General features: G+C 39.4%; 1 protein-coding gene across 4 annotated transcripts in view; it reads left to right on the forward strand.

Annotated features, from left to right (window-relative positions):
- The first annotated feature begins 651 nt into the window (after positions 1–651).
- Positions 652–21429, forward strand: part of PRDM5 (PR/SET domain 5) — a 79681-nt gene continuing 58903 nt past the window's right edge. For all 4 annotated transcript variants that reach the window (XM_068403813.1, XM_068403814.1, XM_068403815.1 and 1 more), the window contains exons 1-3: positions 652–744; positions 5825–5908; positions 14737–14859. In XM_068403813.1, coding sequence (XP_068259914.1) covers positions 652–744; positions 5825–5908; positions 14737–14859 — 300 coding nt within the window. The remainder of the gene's footprint in view (positions 745–5824; positions 5909–14736; positions 14860–21429) is intronic.

The following is a 21429-nucleotide window of genomic DNA, read 5'->3' on the forward strand; positions in this document are numbered from 1 at the left end:
CACACCTGCCTTTGGGTTACACTGCTGCAGAAAACTGAGTGAAAAGCCAACCCACTGATGACGGGCAATTGCCAGAAGGGTGCCAGACCACAAGGCTGTGACTGGATGATGAAGAGCCATTTGCTCTGGTGAGGAACATGCTCTTACGCCTCTTTGCCAAGCACACTGCTGGTGCGTGAGCCCATGGTGGCATATCAGGAGTCCACCAGCGCCGGAGCGTGTCGCTGGGGCCAGGCCTCAGCAGCCGGGGCTGTTGCAAACCCAAGGGCCTCGTCGTTCCTGTCACGGTATTCACGCGACGCCATGCAACAAACCCGCGCGAAGCCCCCTCGCGCCGCGGTCGCGCGCCCCTCGACGGCGGGAAGACGCCGCGCGCAGCGGCCGCGCGCCCCTCGACGGCGCGAAGCCCCCGCGCGCGGGCAGCCGCGCGCCCCCTCAGCGCTGCCCCGCCCCGTCCCGCCGCTGCCCGGCCGCGGCGGGGGCCTCGGCGGCCGCCTGGCTCCTCCCCTCTTCCTCAGGAGCCCGGGGAAGCCCCGCAACCAGCCCCTCTTCCTGCCCCCTCCCCCGGTCTCTCTCTCGCTTTCCCGGTGGGATGGAAGTCCCCGGTAATCCTACTCCGCGGTAGCAGGCGGCGGCCCGAGTCGGTGCACAATGCTGGGCATGTACGTGCCGGATAGGTTTGCCCTGAAGTCGTCAAAAGTGCAGGACGGGATGGGGCTCTACACGGCCCGCAGAGTCAAAAAGGTGGGTGATGGCCCGGCGAGCGGGGTAGCGGCCTGGCCCGGCGGGGAGCGGCTGCCACGTATCACAGGAGAGCGGGGCGGCTCCTCCGCCCCTCGCCGCCGCCGGCCGGGCTGCCGCGCTCAAACTTTCCCTCAGCCCCGCTCTGTCGGCGCTGCCTCCGCTTCCGCCCGCCCGGGCTGGCTCCCCTCAGGGGAGGCACCGCCCGCCTCGCCACCCCCCCGATAAAACGGAGCCTCGCGGGGCGCTGCCGCTTGAGGCGGGGAAGGGGCCGGCCGGGCCGGGCTGGGCTGGCGGCTACCTTGCGGGGTTTCTCTGTGGATTTTTGTTTTCCCCGTTTCTTTTAACTTACTTTGTGTTTCTGGCGCTGTCCTGAGGGCAGAGCTCCTCCGGACAGGGCTGCCTCCTTGATCATCGCCTGGCTTCAGGCCGCGCTGCGCCTCTGAGAGAGGGGTACCCGCCCGCCGCTCGCAGGCTCCTGTCGCCTCCTGACATTCAGAGCTCGGTGGGATGGATGATTTAATTCGTCGTTTTGGGGTGATAAAGCCAGGCCCGTGAAAGATGTGGTTCAGCTGAACTGCGGGTCACTCATATCCCAACTAGGTCATGTCCCTTGACACCTCGTAATTGAATTGGAAGTCTCTTGATTGTCTGAAATCACAATTACAACTATCCAAGTGGCTTGTTTGAACAAAGACATACCTAAAGTTATGAACCCTGCATTAGTATACAGTTCGCTGTATTTTGTGTGTTTTGCTTTCCATTTTTGTCCTGGTTTTGGCTCTGAGTGGGTTAGGAGGGCTGCCTAATTTTTCAGTGGTTTCATGAACAAGGCTTAGACGCCATGGGGTAGGAGTCTCTCATTTTAAGGTGTCCCTGAGTGTTAATGGGGGGTGGAAGGGGAACAATCTCATACCACTTGGCTTGAATTTTTTCCACTGAGGTTCTGAACTTTCATTTGAAAACTTTGGAAGTTCACACAGCAAGGAATGTTGCACGCTACTAGCATATATTAATCTCCCTGGACTCTGAGATAGAGTGAGCTCTGAAGTGAAGCTCATGGAAATAATCATCTGCATGTCAATATCAGTTCTGAATGTCAGTTCGGAGTTCAGGGTCTGATTCCTTTACACTGTTATCAGTTGCATCATTAGAGCTGCATGCTAGGAAATACAGGGCATTTTCTTGCCTGAGTCACTCTACGTTGCTTTTGAACTCTCTTTATACAGGCAAAGTATATGCTGTCAGAGCTCTGCCTGTGCAGCTCTGCCAGTGTGAGTGTGTCATACAGGACACCCTAGCAAAACTGAAATATTGCATGTGGAATGCAGAAGGTAAAGGCAAAGGCAGTTGTAGTAAGATCCATTTGTATTAGCAGTGTCTGGTGACAGTGGTTGTTACAGGGTTGTGCCTTGTTTGGCAGTGAATCCTCTGTGCTGGTAGCACAGACAATTGTGGTATGCAAAGCCCTCCTCAGAAGTATGTGTCTGACAGGCAGACTTTGCTCTTTGATAGGTTGAGGAACCAGCTCTTGAGTTGATCTGTGGGCAGTGGTTTAAACAGGTATTCCTAAAAACGGTTGGAGACCTAAGCACTGTGTGTTGCCACAGCTGTTCAGAGAAAGGTGGATGTGTAAATAACACAGATGGTATGTTGGATATAGCCAGACTGTGCGTTACTCTTCCATGGAAAGAAAAATCACATCTGAAGTGCTCTCAACATGTTCTCCTGTCCAGTAGTGAGGCAGCAGTATTATAGTTCATGGCTATGATACAGAGTAGCTAATAGCTGTTAAATTAAATCCTTGGAGCTTTGGGATTGGGAGCAGGTGTTGTATAGGACACTTAATTGTGAAGTAAGATCTTATGTTCCTGAGTAGTAAATACTGTACCATTTTCGCTCTGTTGCTGTCACACAACTGCAGTTGTCTTAACTGAAAGTAAATCACATTTCAGATGATCTTGTAATCAGAAATTGCAGTACCAGCTCTCCAAGTGCTAAGTAATCATGAAGTAGGCCCCTGAAAATTTTGCTATGAGCAAAGTTTTGGTAGTAATACATTTTGAACTGCTGTTGTCTGCCATCTGCTTTTGCGCCTTCAGGCTGTGCTTTCAAGTATTCATCTGTAATTCTAAAAGGTGGAAACTTTTTGTTTTATTTTGTTACCTTAACAAAAGCAGTTACTCTCTTGCAGTTTCTTTTCTCCAACAGCTGGCCTTTTGCTTACAGCACCGGTATCATAAGGCCCTTGGTATAATCATCAGGGCCACTACATTTCTGTGTTTTGTTGTGACTGGAAGAAGATTAGGCAATTCTGCTTTTGTGAAAGCAACTGTTGAAAATAGCTTTTTTAACATTTGAATGGTGTGCCTTTCATATCTTGAATCATTTCTGTGGTTGACTTCAGACTGTGTTGTATGCCTCACTTTTATTGATCAGAGAGGAAGTTGAAGTTTTAGTGTGTTTTGGGTCAATATATATTGACATATGACAGCAAGTTATTAACTAGGACTAATAAATATATATATATGAAGAAAATACTCCGAAGGCTAAATGAATAATTAATTTATCCCCAAGGACCTTTGTGTTCCAAGACATCAGGTTTTGCTATCTCTAATTTCTGCTTTCTCTCCAAATTTGAGAAGCTATAAAAAGTGCTTGGAAGTCTGAATCACCTACTGTTCATGTTACATTTACTTTACATTTAGAGGTGGACATCTTGCCTTTTGCTTTTTGCTATTGTTTTGAGCTTCTACAGGGACTTTTTATTGCAGTAGAGGATTATTGGTTTGGAGTAGCTGGGGTAGGAATGATGTATGGTGTTTCTTGTTTTGAGTCAGTATGCAGTATTAAGCTGTTGCTGTGCTTCATCCCAGAGGTGATGTGTGCTTCAGTGATGGGTAAAATTAACCCCATAGGTCCTTTATAAGGTATCTCTGGATCCTTTGGATTGCAAGGATGAAAGTATTACTGGGGTGAGTGTTGTGGAAGGCTCCAAAGTACTTAAGGAAGAAATTAATCTCTCTGTGCCCTCTTCAGAAGTGTTATTCTGCCACTGAAGTGAGTATGGGAAACTAGCCTTTTCAGGTTCCTTGCTCATTACATCTTCAAATGATTTCTGTATTAAATTTATGGAGGTTTTCTTCCTTTTCTTTTTATAGAACTAATCTAGATTATAGTCCAATAAGCTTCTTTTCATCTTGATAATTGCTATGAGTAATGAGAGATTCTGCAGATATAATTATGCCCTCTCTTAGAGCTCAGCAATTGTAGTGAGCTGCTTTCCTTGTTGCACCAAAACTACTTATTGCTTTCTAAGTGAATGGGAAAAGCCGGTTCAGCCTGGCAGGAGGTGTCTGGTCCAGAAAGGGCCTGCCTTATCTTTACTGAGCTAGATAGGATTGTAGGTTTCCAGAGCAGATTTCCTCTGCCACCATCTTGGCTCTTCTTCCTCCTTAATCTAAGCAAAAAACGCAATCTAAACAAATTGCCTCCCATGTAATACCTGCGTGGCCCCTGTTAGACAGCAGTATGTTTGCTGGGGTGGCGCTCAGCATAAACTGAGAACGTTGATGGCAGCACACGTATAACTGTATTGACCTATTTTCACCTTCATTGCTGATGAAGGTAAAAGGAGGAGGCAATTTCAGTTTGAGTATTAAATCCCAGGATTTGTAAAACTGGCAGGGGAGGAACCCTGACCTCATTTGATTAGCAAAATGATGAAGAGTGCTATGGAGATCAGTGAGAAGTGAAGCAGATGGAGCCCTGTAGTGCCAGTTTTGCTACCACTGCCCATATTTGTGTCTCGATTACTGCTCTGGGCTCCAGTTGTTTTCTGCTGTTCTTGTCTTTTTACTTTCTGCTTTGCTATTCTTTCTAATGTAATCTTCATTGTGCGCATCTTAAAATATTGCTCCTCAATTCTGTTGCCTTGTTATGCCATGCCAATTTTCTTTTCCTGTGTTTATTACCTCTTCAGGTTTAATTTTAAATACCAGGTTTTTTTTTATTTGGTTGATTGTTTCTAAGAGGAATGATCCTGCAAGTTTTCCATTCCATTTCTTCCTCTACACTCTACCTGTAGACAGTCTGTAAAAACTAAGCAAGAGGGAAAGCATGTAGCAGGCTGTTTCTGGGATCATGAAATGTGTCTGAGGAAAGGGACACGTGGATAAGATCGATACTTTTATTAGCCAAAATACTGTTATTATTAAAGAAACACCAAAGTTGCTTTTCATTACATAGTTCTAATCTTTAATACTTAAAAACATATAGAGCTTTTTGGTCTGAATACTGCCTAAAGGGACAGAGCAGTTTACATTCTGGTTTGTAGGGCTTGTCACTGCAAATAGGGACAAGAGAGGGGAAAAAAAAGTTAGGCCTGTGTAAGAAGAAAGTCCTATTTAAATAATTTACCCTGCTGCTAGTGTGACATCTGTGATGGAAAAAACCACCAATACCCAAAACTTTTAGAACAACATACCAATGAATGCTTTCACAGCATGTGTTATGACTAGCAGGTGGTGTAACATTTTAATTTTGTTTATGAAGGCTTGAATTAATTCATAGACACGTGCATACTCCCTACATTTTTAAACTAATCTCTCTGTATGATCAAAACCTCAGTTATTCAGTGTTTTGATTTGTGGCACTTCAAAAGGTAGTGTTGCAAATAATCTTGCAAATAAATCTAATGTAAACTTTGTGCTTGCCAAATATGTTACGTTTTAGTTGGATGGCTATTGCAAGGTGCTTCCTGAAAATCTTAGAAGAAATGTAAGAAATTTGACTTGTAAATTTCAGCCTTATTTAAAATAAAGAAAATTTGTGTTTCCCAAAGGGCAAACAAGCATGTAGAGGAAAGATATGGTTTTAAGAGATTATCCAAGCTATGAAAAGAATGGGAGTGAGCTTGAAGTTGAACCCTCAGGGATGTGCACCTTCTTGGCATACAGTAGGATATCAAAGGAAAACTGTCCTTTTCCATTTGAAGCTAAAAATGATACCTCTGCTGGAGTTTGGTAATTCACTTGCCTTTTTTTCCCCCACTGATTCTTTTTCTTTTATAATTATTCCTTAGGGTGAAAAATTTGGCCCCTTTGCAGGGGAGAAGCGAATGCCGCAGGAACTGGATGAGAACACGGACTGCAGGCTCATGTGGGAAGTGAGTAGTCTAGAGTGACATCATCACACCTAGCAAAAAGTGTTCTCAGAATTCAGTTTTTACTGTAACAAATCCTTTCCCCCTCCAGATTAAAGGTACTGTAGTAAGGTTTTGTACTTATTGATGCTTCTAAAATGTGCTTTTTGGGCAGAGGGGGATTGACTTCTTTAAAATGATAAAGAAATAGCAAATGATAGCTTCTAATCAATGAAGTGTAAAAAACCATCAAGTCAAGCAAACCATAAGAATATAATAACATTGTGAAAAAATATTAAAAAAATATGAAAAAAAAGATTGAAGTAATTGAAATATGGGAAGATGATTGTAAGTTACTGAGATACTGATTTATGCTGATCAACAGGTGTCAGCTCATAGTTTCCTCCAACTGTAATATAAAACATTTCCTGCTGTGACACTTGTGCTAGGGTTTGACAATTGTATGATAAGTGAAGTTTTTAAATTTTAGCAACTTTGTAATGCAATGTGTAGTTGTGAGATCTTTAGCAAAATAAAAACCTGGTGCTGTGGGCAGATGAAGGCGTAATGGTTCCAGGGCTCTTCTAAACTTTTTTGTATGTATTAAACAGCAACAGTAGTTTATACTCTAGATCTTGTAATTAGGTCCTAGTTCCTGTCATAGCTGTGTTAGCCTGTAGCAAAAATCTGTCCGAGTTTACCAGTTGAAATTACACTAACTGAAAAATACTTGCAATAACATTTCCAACTTGTCGTAAACTCCTGCTTTTCCGTGCTTCTGTTCAGTCTTTGTAATCTTTCTTTTCTGCTGTAGTTCTTTGAGCAGAATTCCTTTCCTTCCCCCCCCTGCCCCCAGCCAAGCAGTTTCTATTGAATGCATATTTAGTCCTGTTTTACACTGAGAAGGGGACTCATTTCCTACTTTTTTCACCTTTCTATGGTTATTTTTATGCTGTGTGGCACTGTACAAAAAAAGCTTATGTTTGACATCTGGCTTAAAGCACTATCTGTGCATTTATTACAAAATAATGTGTGTTTGAGAAAAGCCTCTAGCATTAGCATTGCTGAGCGGCTTATGGAGAGCGTAGTATTGATATGGTCTTAGCAGAGCTGTAAGTAGACACTACACACTGGAACAAAGACTGAGAGAAAGCTAAACGCCCGTTTCATTAAACCTAAACTCAATATAAATACACTGAATGGCAAAATATTCCTAGAGGAGCGTTAACTGAAGTCTGTGAATCCCTGTGCCTTTGTTTTTCCTCTTCCTTTTTTTTTTTTCCTATTTTAATCTAGGGGTGTCCCCAAAATATCCTTTCCCAGAGAGGAGCTGTGGACAGTTCTCTCCTTTGGTTATGTACTCAGAGCAACTGGCTTCATCTTTGCTCTCAGCTGAAAACAAAACACAATGTGCTTTTATTACAAATATTTACTGAGTACATTACATGTTAACATACCCTGGCTCACTCACCTTTTCATAATGTTTCTGCAGGTTATTTTGAATGAGTAAAATACTTGTGCTAGAACAAGGTTTTCAGAAGGGATGGTGGGTAGATTATAGCAACGAGAAGGTCTTTAGGTTTATTGGAAAGCCATATGATTTTCCAGATGCATCATTGCTGATGATTAAATCAGATTTATCTGTTTCTGTAAGACAGAAAATAAAAGGCAAATACATGTATTTACTGATAACACTAATATGACCCCATCGACAGCAAATCAGAAAATGAGTTTTTTATGAGCTGTTCTAAAACTGTTTCATAACATCTTGTTGTAACCTAGTTTTGAGAGCCTCGAAAAGATTCCTGCATACCAAATCTTATGACTTCCTGAATGTTTGAACCCAAGTTGTTCATGTTTACTGAAGTTGATCTGAACATGAGCTGTATAATATTTAAATCATGCTGAGAGTAGTCTGAAGTTGCAAATAGAGACCAGGAATGCAAAAGTAAAAAGTTGAACAGTCCAAGTAGATAGTTATTCCAGGGACTGTGGGAGGCAGTCACAGCAGCTAGCCAACTTTGTGCCTAGTCAGCTGTACCAAAGATATTAAAAACAATTAATTTGAAGACTATTGGATGAAGACACATTAAAGCCTGACCTCGCAGTCTGATGGCAGTCAAAAAATGCATTTTCAGAGAGGACACCTTTAGAAAGAAGGCTCAGTAGTAGAGGCTTTTTATAAGTCAAGTAAAAGTGAACATGGGTGGAACATTCCTTTTCTTGGTATGTGATGCCTGGGCTCTGAGCCTCACTTTTGTGGAATAGTTTTCTGCGAGGAAGTTTGCCACATGCATTTCTAGTTGTGTAGAGTTGTGGTCTGTGATGTGGTCTGTTTTGATCAGGCTATTCCTTTTTCTCCGAGACCAGCAGTGTGAGTTGGCATCTTTAAGAAGTCACACTGAGATGGAATTGTACACGTTATGTTTTCTTTTGGTCTTTGGGAAAACACGGAACCCAAAAGAATTTATTGGGTCCAGTGATTTTGTTAAATAAAGTTCTGAGAATGTTAGAGTTTGTGTTTAAATTAAATATAGCAGAATGCTATTCGTCTGCCTGTAACTTGCATAGTTTTGAAGAAATCGAAGGTTTTACACTTGCTGGTTCAACAGATTCCGGAGGATCGAGGGGGAGTGGCGAAGCATCCTTGATCTTGCGGTTATCTTGGTAAAGCGCTACATGCTGAAATGTTTTATTTACAAGTGATGTGAAAGGGAAAAAACCCAAACCTGTGGTAACCATCTAGTTAAGAGTAATAATAAAAAGCCATGAAAATGTCCAAATGGCTTTGTGCTTTTTCTTTCTGTCATTATCTGTCAGACTGAATTGCGTGTTGTGCTAGTTAAGTATGCAGCTAGTTGCTGATGATGAATTGAGAGTTCTTGTTCTTAGCATCCCACTAACACCTTGGTTAAATACTGCTTCATTGGTCTGTATTAGTATACTTTGCATAGCAATCTTGAATTATGTGTATTTGCTGGAAGAGCACATGCTTTAAGGCAAGAACAGAAAAATCTTTAGGTATTAAAGTTCATGGAAGTTTTTTGCCTCTGGAGGCTTAGATGTCCCTTTGCAAAGGGAAGATATCTGCTCAGTTTATTTTCTTTATTATCCCTAACCAAGAAAGTAGCATTCATTTCACTGCTATTGGATTGTGGCAAACATATACTTTTGGTGATGACTTTGGCAAATGTTAAAACAGAGAGGGCTGGAAAGACTTAGTCCTTCAAATGCTCTGACATACCATGAAGAAATGTTGGTCAGGATTGGATGGCACGTAATACGCTGTGTAATGCTGAATGTTACATATTTCAGATTTGGTTTCTGTCTGTCTGCCAAGATTATGTTTTCTTCATTGTTACATTAAAACATAAAAGAACAGAAACATGCTGGAAATCAGTCTTTCAATGGACGCTAATGTTCATGTTTGTTTATATGAGAAAATGAAATGAACTTATGTTTCTACTACTTAACTCGCATCACTTTTGCAGTGACAATTGTTTTCAGTTAAATAAGCCTGCCTGAAAGCTAGTGAAGGCAACAGAAAATCTGCTATTGGCTACAACCAGCTTTAGATAAGAGCTTTAATGTTTAGGATTGAGGCATGAGAAGTCAAGCACTTTAAGCTAATGGTGATGTGGATTTTATTTATTTTTTTTTTCCCTCTTTGATATCTTGCCTGTAAAATGTGGTTCTGGCATAGGAAGGCTTTTACATGCAAGGCATTAAGTTGAATTATGTCCTGAGTTTCATGATAAAATTAATCTTAATTTGAAGACTTCTGTGTTTGCTCTCAAGGTGAATGTAATATTAGAAATTATTAGAAAATATTAGAAATCTAGTTCTTAGCAATGTAGGTTTTTTTTTTTTCTGTGTGAAGACTATGTTCTCAGTCATTACTCCTCAGATAGTATTTACATTTAAAATTATTTGCTTTTGATGTTTTTGTGTGGATCTTTGTTTAATTTTTGGAAATGTTGTTTTTCTCATTTCTTAGACAAATGCATCTGTGTGCATTTTTGTGCAAGTTGCATTTAAAATAACTTTTGCCACACGTAACAGTCGGACATTGATGCCCTATCTCAGTTGCAAGTTTGTGTCCTAGGTTTTCGATTTTGTTAAATTAATCCCCACTGGGATAGATAGGTGTCCAAAGTACTTATTAATATTCTTACCAGTTTGTTTATTTAGCTAAATTTCATTAATCAACTCTTTTAAAGCTTGATTTAGTCATCTTTATTCATGTTAAGTGTATGACTGTTTTAATTTTAGTGACTTCTGGAACAGGCAACTTAATGATCTGATTTTGGTGATGAGAAGAATCTTCTCCTGAAAGTGACTGAGTATGTTAGTCTGACATCTTCAGTTATGCGATTTATTTAAGATGTTAGAAAGTACATGTTGACAGGTTGAGGTGCTAGTATTCTAATGTGAACTTGTTATAGAAAATCGCACACAATTTGCTTAAGGAGATTTGAGTATCCTTCCAGTGAACGAGAATCACAGAATCACAGAATGTTAGGGATTGGAAGGGACCTCGAAAGATCATCTAGTCCAATCCCCCTGCCAGAGCAGGATTGCCTAGACCATATCACACAGGAACGCGTCCAGGCGGGTTTTGAATGTCTCCAGAGAAGGAGACTCCACAACCTCTCTGGGCAGCCTGTTCCAGTGTTCGGTCACCCTCACCGTAAAGAAGTTTTTCCTCATATTTGTGTGGAACCTCCTGTGTTCCAGCTTGCACCCATTGCCCCTTGTCCTGTCAAGGGATGTCACTGAGAAGAGCCTGGCTCCATCCTCTTGACACTTGCCCTTTACATATTTATAAACATTAATGAGGTCACCCCTCAGTCTCCTCTTCTCCAAGCTAAAGAGACCCAGCTCCCTCAGCCTCTCCTCATAAGGGAGATGTTCCACTCCCTTAATCATCTTCGTGGCTCTGCGCTGGACTCTCTCTAGCAGTTCCCTAGGTGAAGTTCAACCCTTCTTGTGAAAACTCCACAAAATGTTAGCATAAGTCTAGGAATGAGCTTTCTGAACCATTCCGTCTCTGACAAGGTCAAATAATGTCATGCAGCAGCAGGAGCTTCATGAACATAAAAAACTATTTGTCTATATTTTGGCTGAAGAAGAATGCAACATTCTGTCTAGGTCCCATACTACTTAGTGAGTAAACAAATCAACAGTTGCTGCCTCAGGTTTCCTTTGCAAGTGTTATTTTAATACTTTCTACAGCAATGTTAAAATGTGAGTTTCTACTCTGCAGCAAGCTCTGTGACAGAGGTCTGTAACTGAGGATGAAGAAGTATTGCATCTAGCTGTTTTATACTATTACCCATAAAAATCACGTTTTCAGCTAATCAAAAAAATGCCATGCAGAAACAGTACTTTTCTTTACACAATTGTTTGAATGAACATAGATTTTTGGATGTATAAATGTTTAGAAAATAGTTTCCAGAAATCAGACAGTGTGTTTACTGCCTTCAGCAAAGATAACCATCTGCTTATTTTCAGTGAAGTTTTTTTTTCTTCTTCTCCTCTTGCCAGGTGTGCATGGTAGAGCGTTTGCAATTGCACTCATGAGCATTTTGAAGTAGCATACACGACAACTTTGGATACATTTTGAAAATCTGGAGATAATTTCATTGCAGCATAAAAGGCTAGCAGATGGAGTAGTGCACGTTGTTGATGAGCATTACAAGGAACTTAGATGTTATTTAGGCCTGTGTAGGGTTTCATATGGTAGCTTATACAATGACTTAGGGGCACGTTTTTTTCTGAATACTTCTATAGGGACATGGTGTTTGTTAATGTGGCATAATTCAATGATGTCCTGATTGATCTTGAGGCAAACCCCCCTGTGTTGTAACAGTGAATGTCAGGTATTTCATCTTACTGTGAAAACATTTGATTAAATTAGTTCAGTGCCACCTTTTGTATTGATTCTCAAGAAGATGGTTCTTAGATACCTCAGTTTGAGGTGCTTTTGTGTCTGGTGTATGCTTCAGATATGTGTATGCATTTTAGGTGTTTGATTGCAGTGAGTGACTGAATATTGAGGGTGTTGTAGTAAAATGGAAAGTTATCTTGCCGTGGGTTATCAGGCATGAATTTGAATCAGCATTGTTCTAGGCTCATGCCAAAGTCTGCCTATACTTAAATATGAAACAAATTGCTACTTAATTATTTAGCCTGGGAAATCAAAGGTGACTGCATGTCTGGTCACATCACTCACGGGCAGTAGAAACTCAAGTAGATATCTACATTGGTTACAGAAATATCTTGGTCTCAGTGGTCGGAAGGGCCTCAGCAATAAATGGGTCCTAGACCAAGATGTTCTATTGTCCATGTTAAGTCCATGTTAAGTACAGTGTTTTGACTGTTTTTCTTGACTTTTCTTCCTCACATCTGTGTATTTGGTGCAGCGTTATTTCTTTACGAGGTGAAAAAAGCAATAGAAAGTATAGCACATCTTTAAGGGATTTATTGTATTCTTTTATCAATAGTTTCCTCATGTGTTAAGTCTTTGCTTTGTGTTTGATATCTCTTTATGGATTGTCGGAGACTGAGAAAGCACAGCTGAGATGATTGTGTATCATTGAAGTGAATATAAATTATTCTTACATAATTTAAGGATCAAGCAAATGAAGAAGAATGGATGAAAAGGTAGATAGTGTAACGTATGGTTTTTATAATAGGATCTTGGTTGCTTCTTTTTCCAACTCAAGTCAAGATCTGATGGAAACCTTTATGGGAGCTACATGATGGGCTTCTGTAACCCATTCTTTGGTAGCTAAATCACAAAGCCATTAGCTTGACTTTAATTACTCAAAGATGCTCATCTGCAATGTTAACCATTTTCACTCAAAGTGAGATTCTGCTCTGTGGATTACCTATTTCTAACTGGGCAGCGCTTTTGCTTGGCAGGTGGCTTTTCAGGAGGTGAATACACTGTCAGCATGTATTTTTGTGTAAATTTGGAGATTGCTTTTACGGTTTGATTGCACTCATTCTGCCGATGTTCCTAATGAGAACAGTGGGCCCAGTAATGAGCAGGCATTACTTCCCAAGATGATAGTTGCAGAATGACAGAATGGCTGAGGCTGGAAGGGACTTCTGGAGGTCATCTGGTCCAACCCTCCTGCTCAAGTAGGGCCACCTAGTGCCAGCTGCACAGGACAGCTTTTGAGTATCTACATCTTTGAGGATGGAGACTACATGACCTTTCTGGGAAACCCACTGCTTAGTGTTAGATAAATATTTTTTCCAGGTGCATTTAAATGTAGTTAATCTGTGTGTTTGAAAATAAAACAACTTTTAAAGTTTGAAATACTGGCACTTTTTCATGATGTGTCCTTCTTAAGATATGATATCTTCCTTTGGAAGAACAGTAGAAAATTTTAAAGACTTTTATTTGTTTGCAGGACTGCAGTAGTTTTTTTTGTTTTAATCTAAGAACAACATGCTGTCACCAGCTATGACTGTAATCGAATACAGTTTTTTCTTTCTTGTGATATCCTAAATGTTTAGGTAACTTAAGAAGTCATACTGAAGAAATATGATATTGCATCTGTTAGAAACAAATACAGCAAGAATGTGAGCAATTTAAATACAAAGACATAAAGACAATCTAATTTTGATCTTACATAGCTGAAATCTCTAGCTCTTAGGAAATACCTGCTCTGGATACTTCTTGTTGACAGATGAAAAAGAAAATATGTTCATTATATAAATAAATCACATGGAATAATAGTGTAGCTGTATGACCTTTTTGCATGCCTCTCTATCTTCTGTATCAGTGGAGATTCAAGTGATCTATTATTTAAAACAAAACAAAACAAGCCATTTCTTATATGGCAAAATGGCAGCTGTATTTTTTCATCAGTATGTCTTTGTGTTTCGAGGGAGAAGAATGATTTGGTTAATACTAAGTTTCTATTTCTGTTATTTTCATTTTTTTCAATGTAAGCTGGAATTTTGTCACAGTCGTAGAAATTCAGTGGATCTGTAATGATAGCCAAAAGCTCCTGACACAGAGATGATGTATCTAGTGTACGAAATTATTTTTTTTAAGTGGCTTCTTCACTTAGTGGACAAAACCTGAGCGTATTTGTTTACTAAATAATTTACAGCCCTTCACCTCATCATATACTAATTTGTTTACTGAAATAATCTCCTATTCTGATAAAATTTTGGCCAAGCATAGTTTAAAACTGACTGCTATTCATTGATGCTACATATTTAAATTCCTTTTAGAGAGGCATATATAAAAGATGTTCAAGTGAACTGCAAAATAGGTTATATGGAATGAAAAAATGCAATTATATTGGTCCTTGTTCTGAAGACAGATCTCCATCCAAGGGCAAGATGGATTTTGCCCTTGCTAAAGGAAAAAAGGAGGAGAACTCTGAAAGAAAACTAAAATGGGATAATAGGGTTGGAATGGGAAAGGACCTCTCAGGTTGTGTCAGTTTCTGGCAAGGTCATAAAGAGAACTTGAAGGAACAAAGAGAGAGGAAGGAACATGAGCACTGGTGACCATACTGTCAGATGAGGGAGACCCAGAAGTCGGTCATAATGCTTGTTTACTAAAGGAAAGGCTAAGAAAAGAGGGGAGGAGCTCAATAAAGGAAGCTGACACCAGTTGCTGAATTTGAGTTGCCCTTCTATTCTGAGGTGAATAAATATGCTTACAGAAAAAGGTGGATGTGCACCACATCTGTGACTACCTGATGAATGCAAGATTCACTTGCAGAGCACAGGCATGCCTTAGTGTTTTACATGTTTGTGTGTGTGTGTTTAGTAAACAATTTTAATTTTGCTTGATTTTTTTTTTTTTTTTTATGTTTCAGGTTCGTGGGAGTAAAGGTGAGGTCCTTTATATCCTGGATGCAAGCAATCCACGCCATTCTAATTGGCTGCGTTTTGTCCATGAGGCTCCATCACAGGAACAGAAGAACCTGGCAGCCATCCAGGTAGATTTGGTGGATTCATACCATTTGCTTCCTGTTACTGATGTACTAAATTGATCTCCCCCTTCATCTTTATCTCTTGCAGTAAAATTGCAAGATCTGAGAAAAGTAGCAAACTGCTTTCCTTTTCCTTCCTTTCTTTTTAGAAGTGGACTCTTGCGCTGTCCTGGCTTTGCAGGGACAGAAGTTATAGAATCCATTTTCTGGTACATGTTGTTTCAGTTTGTGGCCAGCTGTGGTATGGTGATCAAGGCCACTAGCAGTGAAACCAGGGCAGCTGACCCAGGCTGGCCCACAGGTGTGTTCTGTAACATTAACGTCAGGTTCACCATAACTGGGAAAGTTTGCTGGGCATGGGGGGCTCTTTGCTCTGCTTTCCTCTCCCTGCTTGTCCTCTCCTTTCCTCAACGGTTACTATCCCTGGAGGGACTTGCCACCACTCTATGGGGTAAGTATAACTTTCTGTCTTTTGTATTAGTATTGATATTGGTTTTCTTATTTTATTAAATCTGTTTAAATTTCAACTGACCAGTCTCCCTCCTTTTCCCAATTCCCTTTCTTGATTAGGGAGGGGAGATTGGGTGATAGAACAGCTGATTATTGTTTAGCCTTGGGTGTGGGCTAAATGGAGACATGTGCTTAAATACAATACCATAAATAAGATTGATAGGTTAAAAGACCTTAGTCACAATCTGATATTCTTTGAAAGGTTTATAATAATCCGCTGTGATAGAATTGCACTGAATCACTTACATGAACTATTTCTCCTGGCTTAAAGTGAACATTTATGTAAAAAAATCAAAATTTCCAGAGTAGTTAACTCACTACTGTAACAACAGTTTAATTTTCTCACTACAGCCTTATTCAGACAGGTTAAGCTTTTGCCTGAATGCAGTTGTTTTCTTGTCATTGTGGAAATTAAAAAGATAGCTAGGTAACTGTATACCTGGCTGAATCAGGACTCATGATTTGGAGGCCTAGTTGTGTTTCATGCCAAACTCAGGTATGGGCTTATGTGTGCAGAAAGCAGAAACATGCGTTTGCTTTATAGTTTAAAATTTAAAATAAAAGTGTGACAAGTTTGAAAGCAAGCATGGTGCTTAAAATATTCCAGTAGGGAACAGAGAATTGAAGGATCTAATTATCTGATAGGATGATCATGCAGTGCTTGAGGATAAGTTAATAAAAAAAGATAATTTTCTTTTTTCTAGTCTTGGCCCTGGATCTGAATTTATCCAGCTTATTTTTACATTTTTATATATGTCATTTGCAGCATTTTCTGGTAATGAGTTCCACTGTTTTAATTACACATTATGTTGAAACATGCTTCGGTGTTTTTTCTAGAAACTTCTTAACTTAATTTGATTCCCTAGTCCTTGTATAACAGTGAATAATTACTTTTCATTTTTCTATGCTATCCTTGATTTTATGGAACCCTCTTATATCCTTTCCCTCTTACTTGACAGCTCTTTTCTCAAGCTGAAGAGTCTTAATCTGTTTAATCTCTCATTTTGGAAACTTTCTGTGACTTTGCAGAATGCAACAAAGACAGCGATATTTTTCTAGTTACAGCTGTTGTCCTTTTAGAGATTATGAAAGAAATGAACTATCTGCATATTTTTTTTCAACAGCTCAGTTTTACAGTAAAATAAGTTCCAATCCCACATAAGTAGGAATTACATAGCTGAGTTAAATTTTTTGCTCTAAATGTATACTTTCCAAAATGTTGTTTCAAGCTAACCCATGCTATTTGCTGATGTAATCCAAATTTACAAAAAACTAGGAAAAGGAGAGTTATTTAACAGCATTTCTTAAAATTATTATTCTGTTTTTTTTCATCAAGATGACTTCTTTCCTAGGATTTGCCTGCAGATCCTTGGCAAAAGAATTTAAAAACATAATTTATTTTAAGGCCAAATGAAAAATAAATTATTTTTCCTTGCCAAGAAAACAAAGATCATTTCTGATGAAATAAAACAGGGAAAAAATATTTTAAAACTACGAAGTAGAAAAAGAATACTAGTAAAGCCCTAGCATGTAGTTCTGTGAAAGATGCATTACTGCTGTTTTCCCCCCTGCCCCTTCCCAGCTCTTCATACTCAGTGGCACTCAACACTACTAATTCCAATTTCTGTGTTGATGACCTGTCCAACTCTTCAGATCTCCTCCTCACCAGAGGGACTGCTTGCTTATTTGGATCTTGGCAAGCACTGCCCAGTGAGATTGCTGCTGCTAGTTTCCCTGCAGACCTGGTATCAGCCTCCTTCTTCCTGTCCCAATTGTGAGCTTTTCTGTGATTTTTCATTCTGCTGCTGTGTCTCCTACTGCACCTCTTCTGCCTGGCTTTCCTTCCATTATCACAGTAGTTGAATGCTACTGTTAACAGTGTACTGCGTTGGGAAACCCAACGGGTTATCTGCCAGTTTTCACTTGATTTGCGCCTCCTGCTTTCCAAAGCTCTAGTTTTATTCAATGTCAGTCCGTGACATTCCATCACATATCACTGGCTGAACGTGACTGCAATTTTGCTGCTGATATTGTTTCCTTGGACCTTGTTGCTGTTCCTGTTTTAGGTCACTGTGGACAGCTTCATTGTCTGCTTTTCCTCTGGGCCTGTACACTAGCTTGTCATTTGTTCAGACCTCTTTAGGTCTTAACATCCAGGCTACAATTGAACTTTGAGTAATGGATAAGAGAGAGTGTTCACTATTCATCCATTCAGCAAAAACTCTTGTCAGCACTGACTGAATAACTCCTTTATTATGCTTTTCCTGATGTCTATGGCAAGGCAGTGGTTGATTTAGTATGACTGCTGCCAGTGCAATTATTTCTATATGTTTTCCTTCTGGTTTTGTCTCTCAGTTATGCCAAGATCTATCAAAAGATATCTTGTCCTGCGTATAGTGTGTAAGGTCCTTATACACGAGGAGTCCTAGGCATTAATGATTAGCATGTGCATAGGCAGTGTGATAGCAAATTACAGTCAACGTTAGCACATGCGAAGTAAGGTTCACAAGAGGGAGCAGTGTGAACAATTAATGTTCACTATTATATTTTAAATAAAACACTCAGTAAAATGACCTGAACTTCTGAAAAGAAGTTTTAATGGAATATCCAGTGCGTATCAGTGGATTTTTGGATAATGAAAATGATTAAAGAAAGAAATGGAAAAAAACTGTTATGCTGTATTGTATAATGTTATACCTTGCTTAGAGTGTGCTTACTGCTTTTTGCATGCCTTTTTAAAGGATCATAGTAGAGATCAAGGATGATTTAAAAAGAAAAGAGTGGCAAGAACCTTAGTGCTATAAAAGCTTTCACAGAAAAACGTTTGGAAAAATAGAATTAACACCATCAGCATGTACAACATGGTGAAAAGTATAGGGAAGGCAGACTTACAAAACAAACACAAATTTACTAAATCATCTAATAGGCTTTTTTAGTACCATCAATAATCAGCCGCCAAAGTAATTTGTGTATTATTCTGTGTGAGTGACCTTGAAACTGTGTAGATATGTGTATATGTGTAAGTATTTCATTGCATATGACAGGAAGAGGTACTGCTTGTGTTGGAAAAAAGCTGATATGCACATATTTCTTTGCAGGGTTTGATCTCACTTTAGTAGATGGAGATGCAAATCCCAAAGCTCTGATTTTCCTTTAGGAAAAAAAACCCAACAAAACAAAACAACAAAGCCCACAAATCCTTCAGTATTTTAAGTCCACAATCTTTCCCTTAATGATGAGCAGATTTAAGGCCACTTGGTGCAGTAGCACTTTGTTTTGTGAAATCAGTGGGCAAAACATTGGTGGAAGAAGTTATGAATTACATCAGTGCAGTTGTTTTAGCTTCATTATCATTACTCAACGTGGCTGTGAAAAAAAAATTACATTGCTGAACAAGTAGCTAAAATAATTTAAAAAATAAAAGAATTTGTAATACAGATTAGACATCAAACAAAAAAAATTTCCTAATCTTAAACCAACTGAATGATTACATATTACATAATAAAGTAGAATATGTCTGCATAGTTATAGAAAGGGCTAATTTGCTAAGAGGAGAAAATAGAATATTTAGAGATGGTTAGAGACTTTGTGTTCTAACCAGCACATTATAATTATCCTTGTGAAATGTAAATTTTCTCCAGACGTTTGTATTTTATGAAGATTTTTGTGGGGCTGGCTGAATTTTTAAACAAGTATTTGATTTTTCTCTCTCAGTTCTACTGCTTACTCTTTAAAGTGTATCTTTAGCAGTGAATCTCGCAAGCTGAAATTGATTCACGGAGAATATTTGACCAAGATTAATGATGCTAGGCTATGAAATGTGAAAATAAAGTAAGCCACAGAGGTAGAACAGGGGCTTCTCTTGCTTGTCCTACGTCTGTTCTACAAATGGTTAAGAACTTAACACTGGTTGTGTGCTTCACAGCTGCCCCTCTGCAATTTGCAAGGAGACTTTGTATGAGCTAACAAAAATGTGAATGGAAAATAATAATTTCCTTGTTTATAGCCACTAATGCTAATTTCCACTAATTATTTTGCCCAATAGTTTTCTTTCCAGTCTCCAAACACTCCAACAGGAGCTTTTTGGTCTACACTGAGAACATTTCCTATCCTGATGGCGTCACTCTAGTAGTGATAAACGTTATAATCTCCTCTCTGAAATAAAGTGGTTGATAATCAGTTTACTGTTTGCTGCCTAGTGCTCGGTATTCAGTTAAAAGAAGATGAAGTGAATGCGTATGTCCCTGTATACAAATAAATTAAACCACATCCTGGGTTGACTGCAAATATTAGTTCATCATAGCTCGATTGTACCCAATGATCATGTTTAGACTCTGCAAAATGCTTCCTGTGGTGAAAAAGCAACTAAGAGGGCACGGGATTTTTTTTTTTAATAAGTTTGGTGTTTTTTTTTTGTTTGGTTTTTTTTAGGGGGGTGGTGGATTGTTTGTGTGCGTTTCGTTGTTTTTATTCTCCCTGTAATGCTACATATTTTGTAAACCCCTGGTTCTGGTGGGAGCTCTTGGTGCTGGTGTGGGGAGTGTTCTGGGCACTGAGTTCTGACTCCCCTCCTGGGGGGGGCAGCTGTGGTGTTCTGGTTGTCTTTGACTAGGAAGGGACAGGAATTATTTTTAACAGCTGTGTGGTGAGTAATACCGCTGTGTGGCTGCTAGAGAACGACGGACAGGTTGGAGAGTATCTGTGTATGTACCAAATTGCTTTTCTGACCATTTTGCACAGCTGAATTTCTGGAGGCTTCTCTGACTTACTTGAAGTAGTAATTGATTTAGTCCTCTACTATATTTAAAGGAGCTTTAGAATGACAACTTTTGCATTAACAGAAACTGTATGAATTGTAATCTCTTTTGCCCTGGGCTATTCCTAGCTATGACTTCTGATAAGTAGCAAAAAAGCATTGTAGTTATCATAGTCAAAAGGAAATGACTCCTATCAAAAATACCACAGTTTTGTTTTTTCAGTTTTTAGACTGGAAGAGTGTTATATTTTCAATATTCCTTTATCCAGAATGCATAAGCTTATCTGTTTGTCAGTTGCAATTTTATTAAACACTCTTCGCTGGAGATTACTGTGCAAAACAGATCCTGTTGTTAACTGTGAAACTGTTTTGTAAACAGAATTGCAGCCAGCTAGAACTTTAAATTCAGATATTTTTTCATGAGCAAGCAAGACACTGAGATGGTCTGCTGTAGCTTAGAAAACAGTGGGTTAGAATAATGAACAGCAAAAACGAATGTGAAGGAGGATATTTACTGTGAGGCAGTAGAGGGGTTTAAAGTCATATTTCACAGAAGTGTGTTAATGTGGCATAATTCAATGACGTCCTGGTTGATCTTGAGGTAAAAAACCCCTGTGCGGTAACAGTAAATGTCTTCAGAGGAAGATTAGTATGTGAGAGACAGCTCTGTAAGAAGTGTAGTAAAACTGGACCATCTAAAAAGCAGGAGTGAGAGAAGAAGATACAAGGAAAGTGAGCACAAAGTGTGTTAGGCTGCTTAATAAATCTACATATTACAGGACAGTTTTCAGGACTGCCTGAAATTTACTAGTGGCTTGAGTGCTGCAAAGGAAAGATTAATTTACTGTGCAATGTAAGAAGGAACATGAACATAGTTGTTGACTTCCAGCTTGCTCGGAGGGGAGAACTAGAAATCTGCTCAGTTCTTGATTTTTTTGTAAGAAACGGGAGAGCTTTTTAATTCCAGGATCATTTGCATTTATCTGTTGTTGAATACATACTAGTGCTGTTCATGTATTCTGTTATTGAAGAATTCGAAGTGAGAAGCTTCTGAAGAGTGAAATAAGTCTTTTTCTCCATGAGATTCCTTAAACTATACCTGTTACTTTTTTTTTTTAATTTTGCAGTAGGAACCTTAGTAATACTAGGCAACTGTGAGTGTGAAACTTATTTACACCCCTTTCAGCACTGAGGTTACAGAATATTTTTTTTTTTTTTAATTTAAATATCACTAATTTCTGATTTAAGGCTCTCTTAGTACTAAGCTGGTGCATAAAGTGGTGATATTAAGGTTCAAAAAGATCTACCAT

Source organism: Nyctibius grandis, chromosome 6 (assembly GCF_013368605.1).
Source record: "Nyctibius grandis isolate bNycGra1 chromosome 6, bNycGra1.pri, whole genome shotgun sequence".
Taxonomy (NCBI): Eukaryota; Metazoa; Chordata; class Aves; order Nyctibiiformes; family Nyctibiidae; genus Nyctibius; species Nyctibius grandis.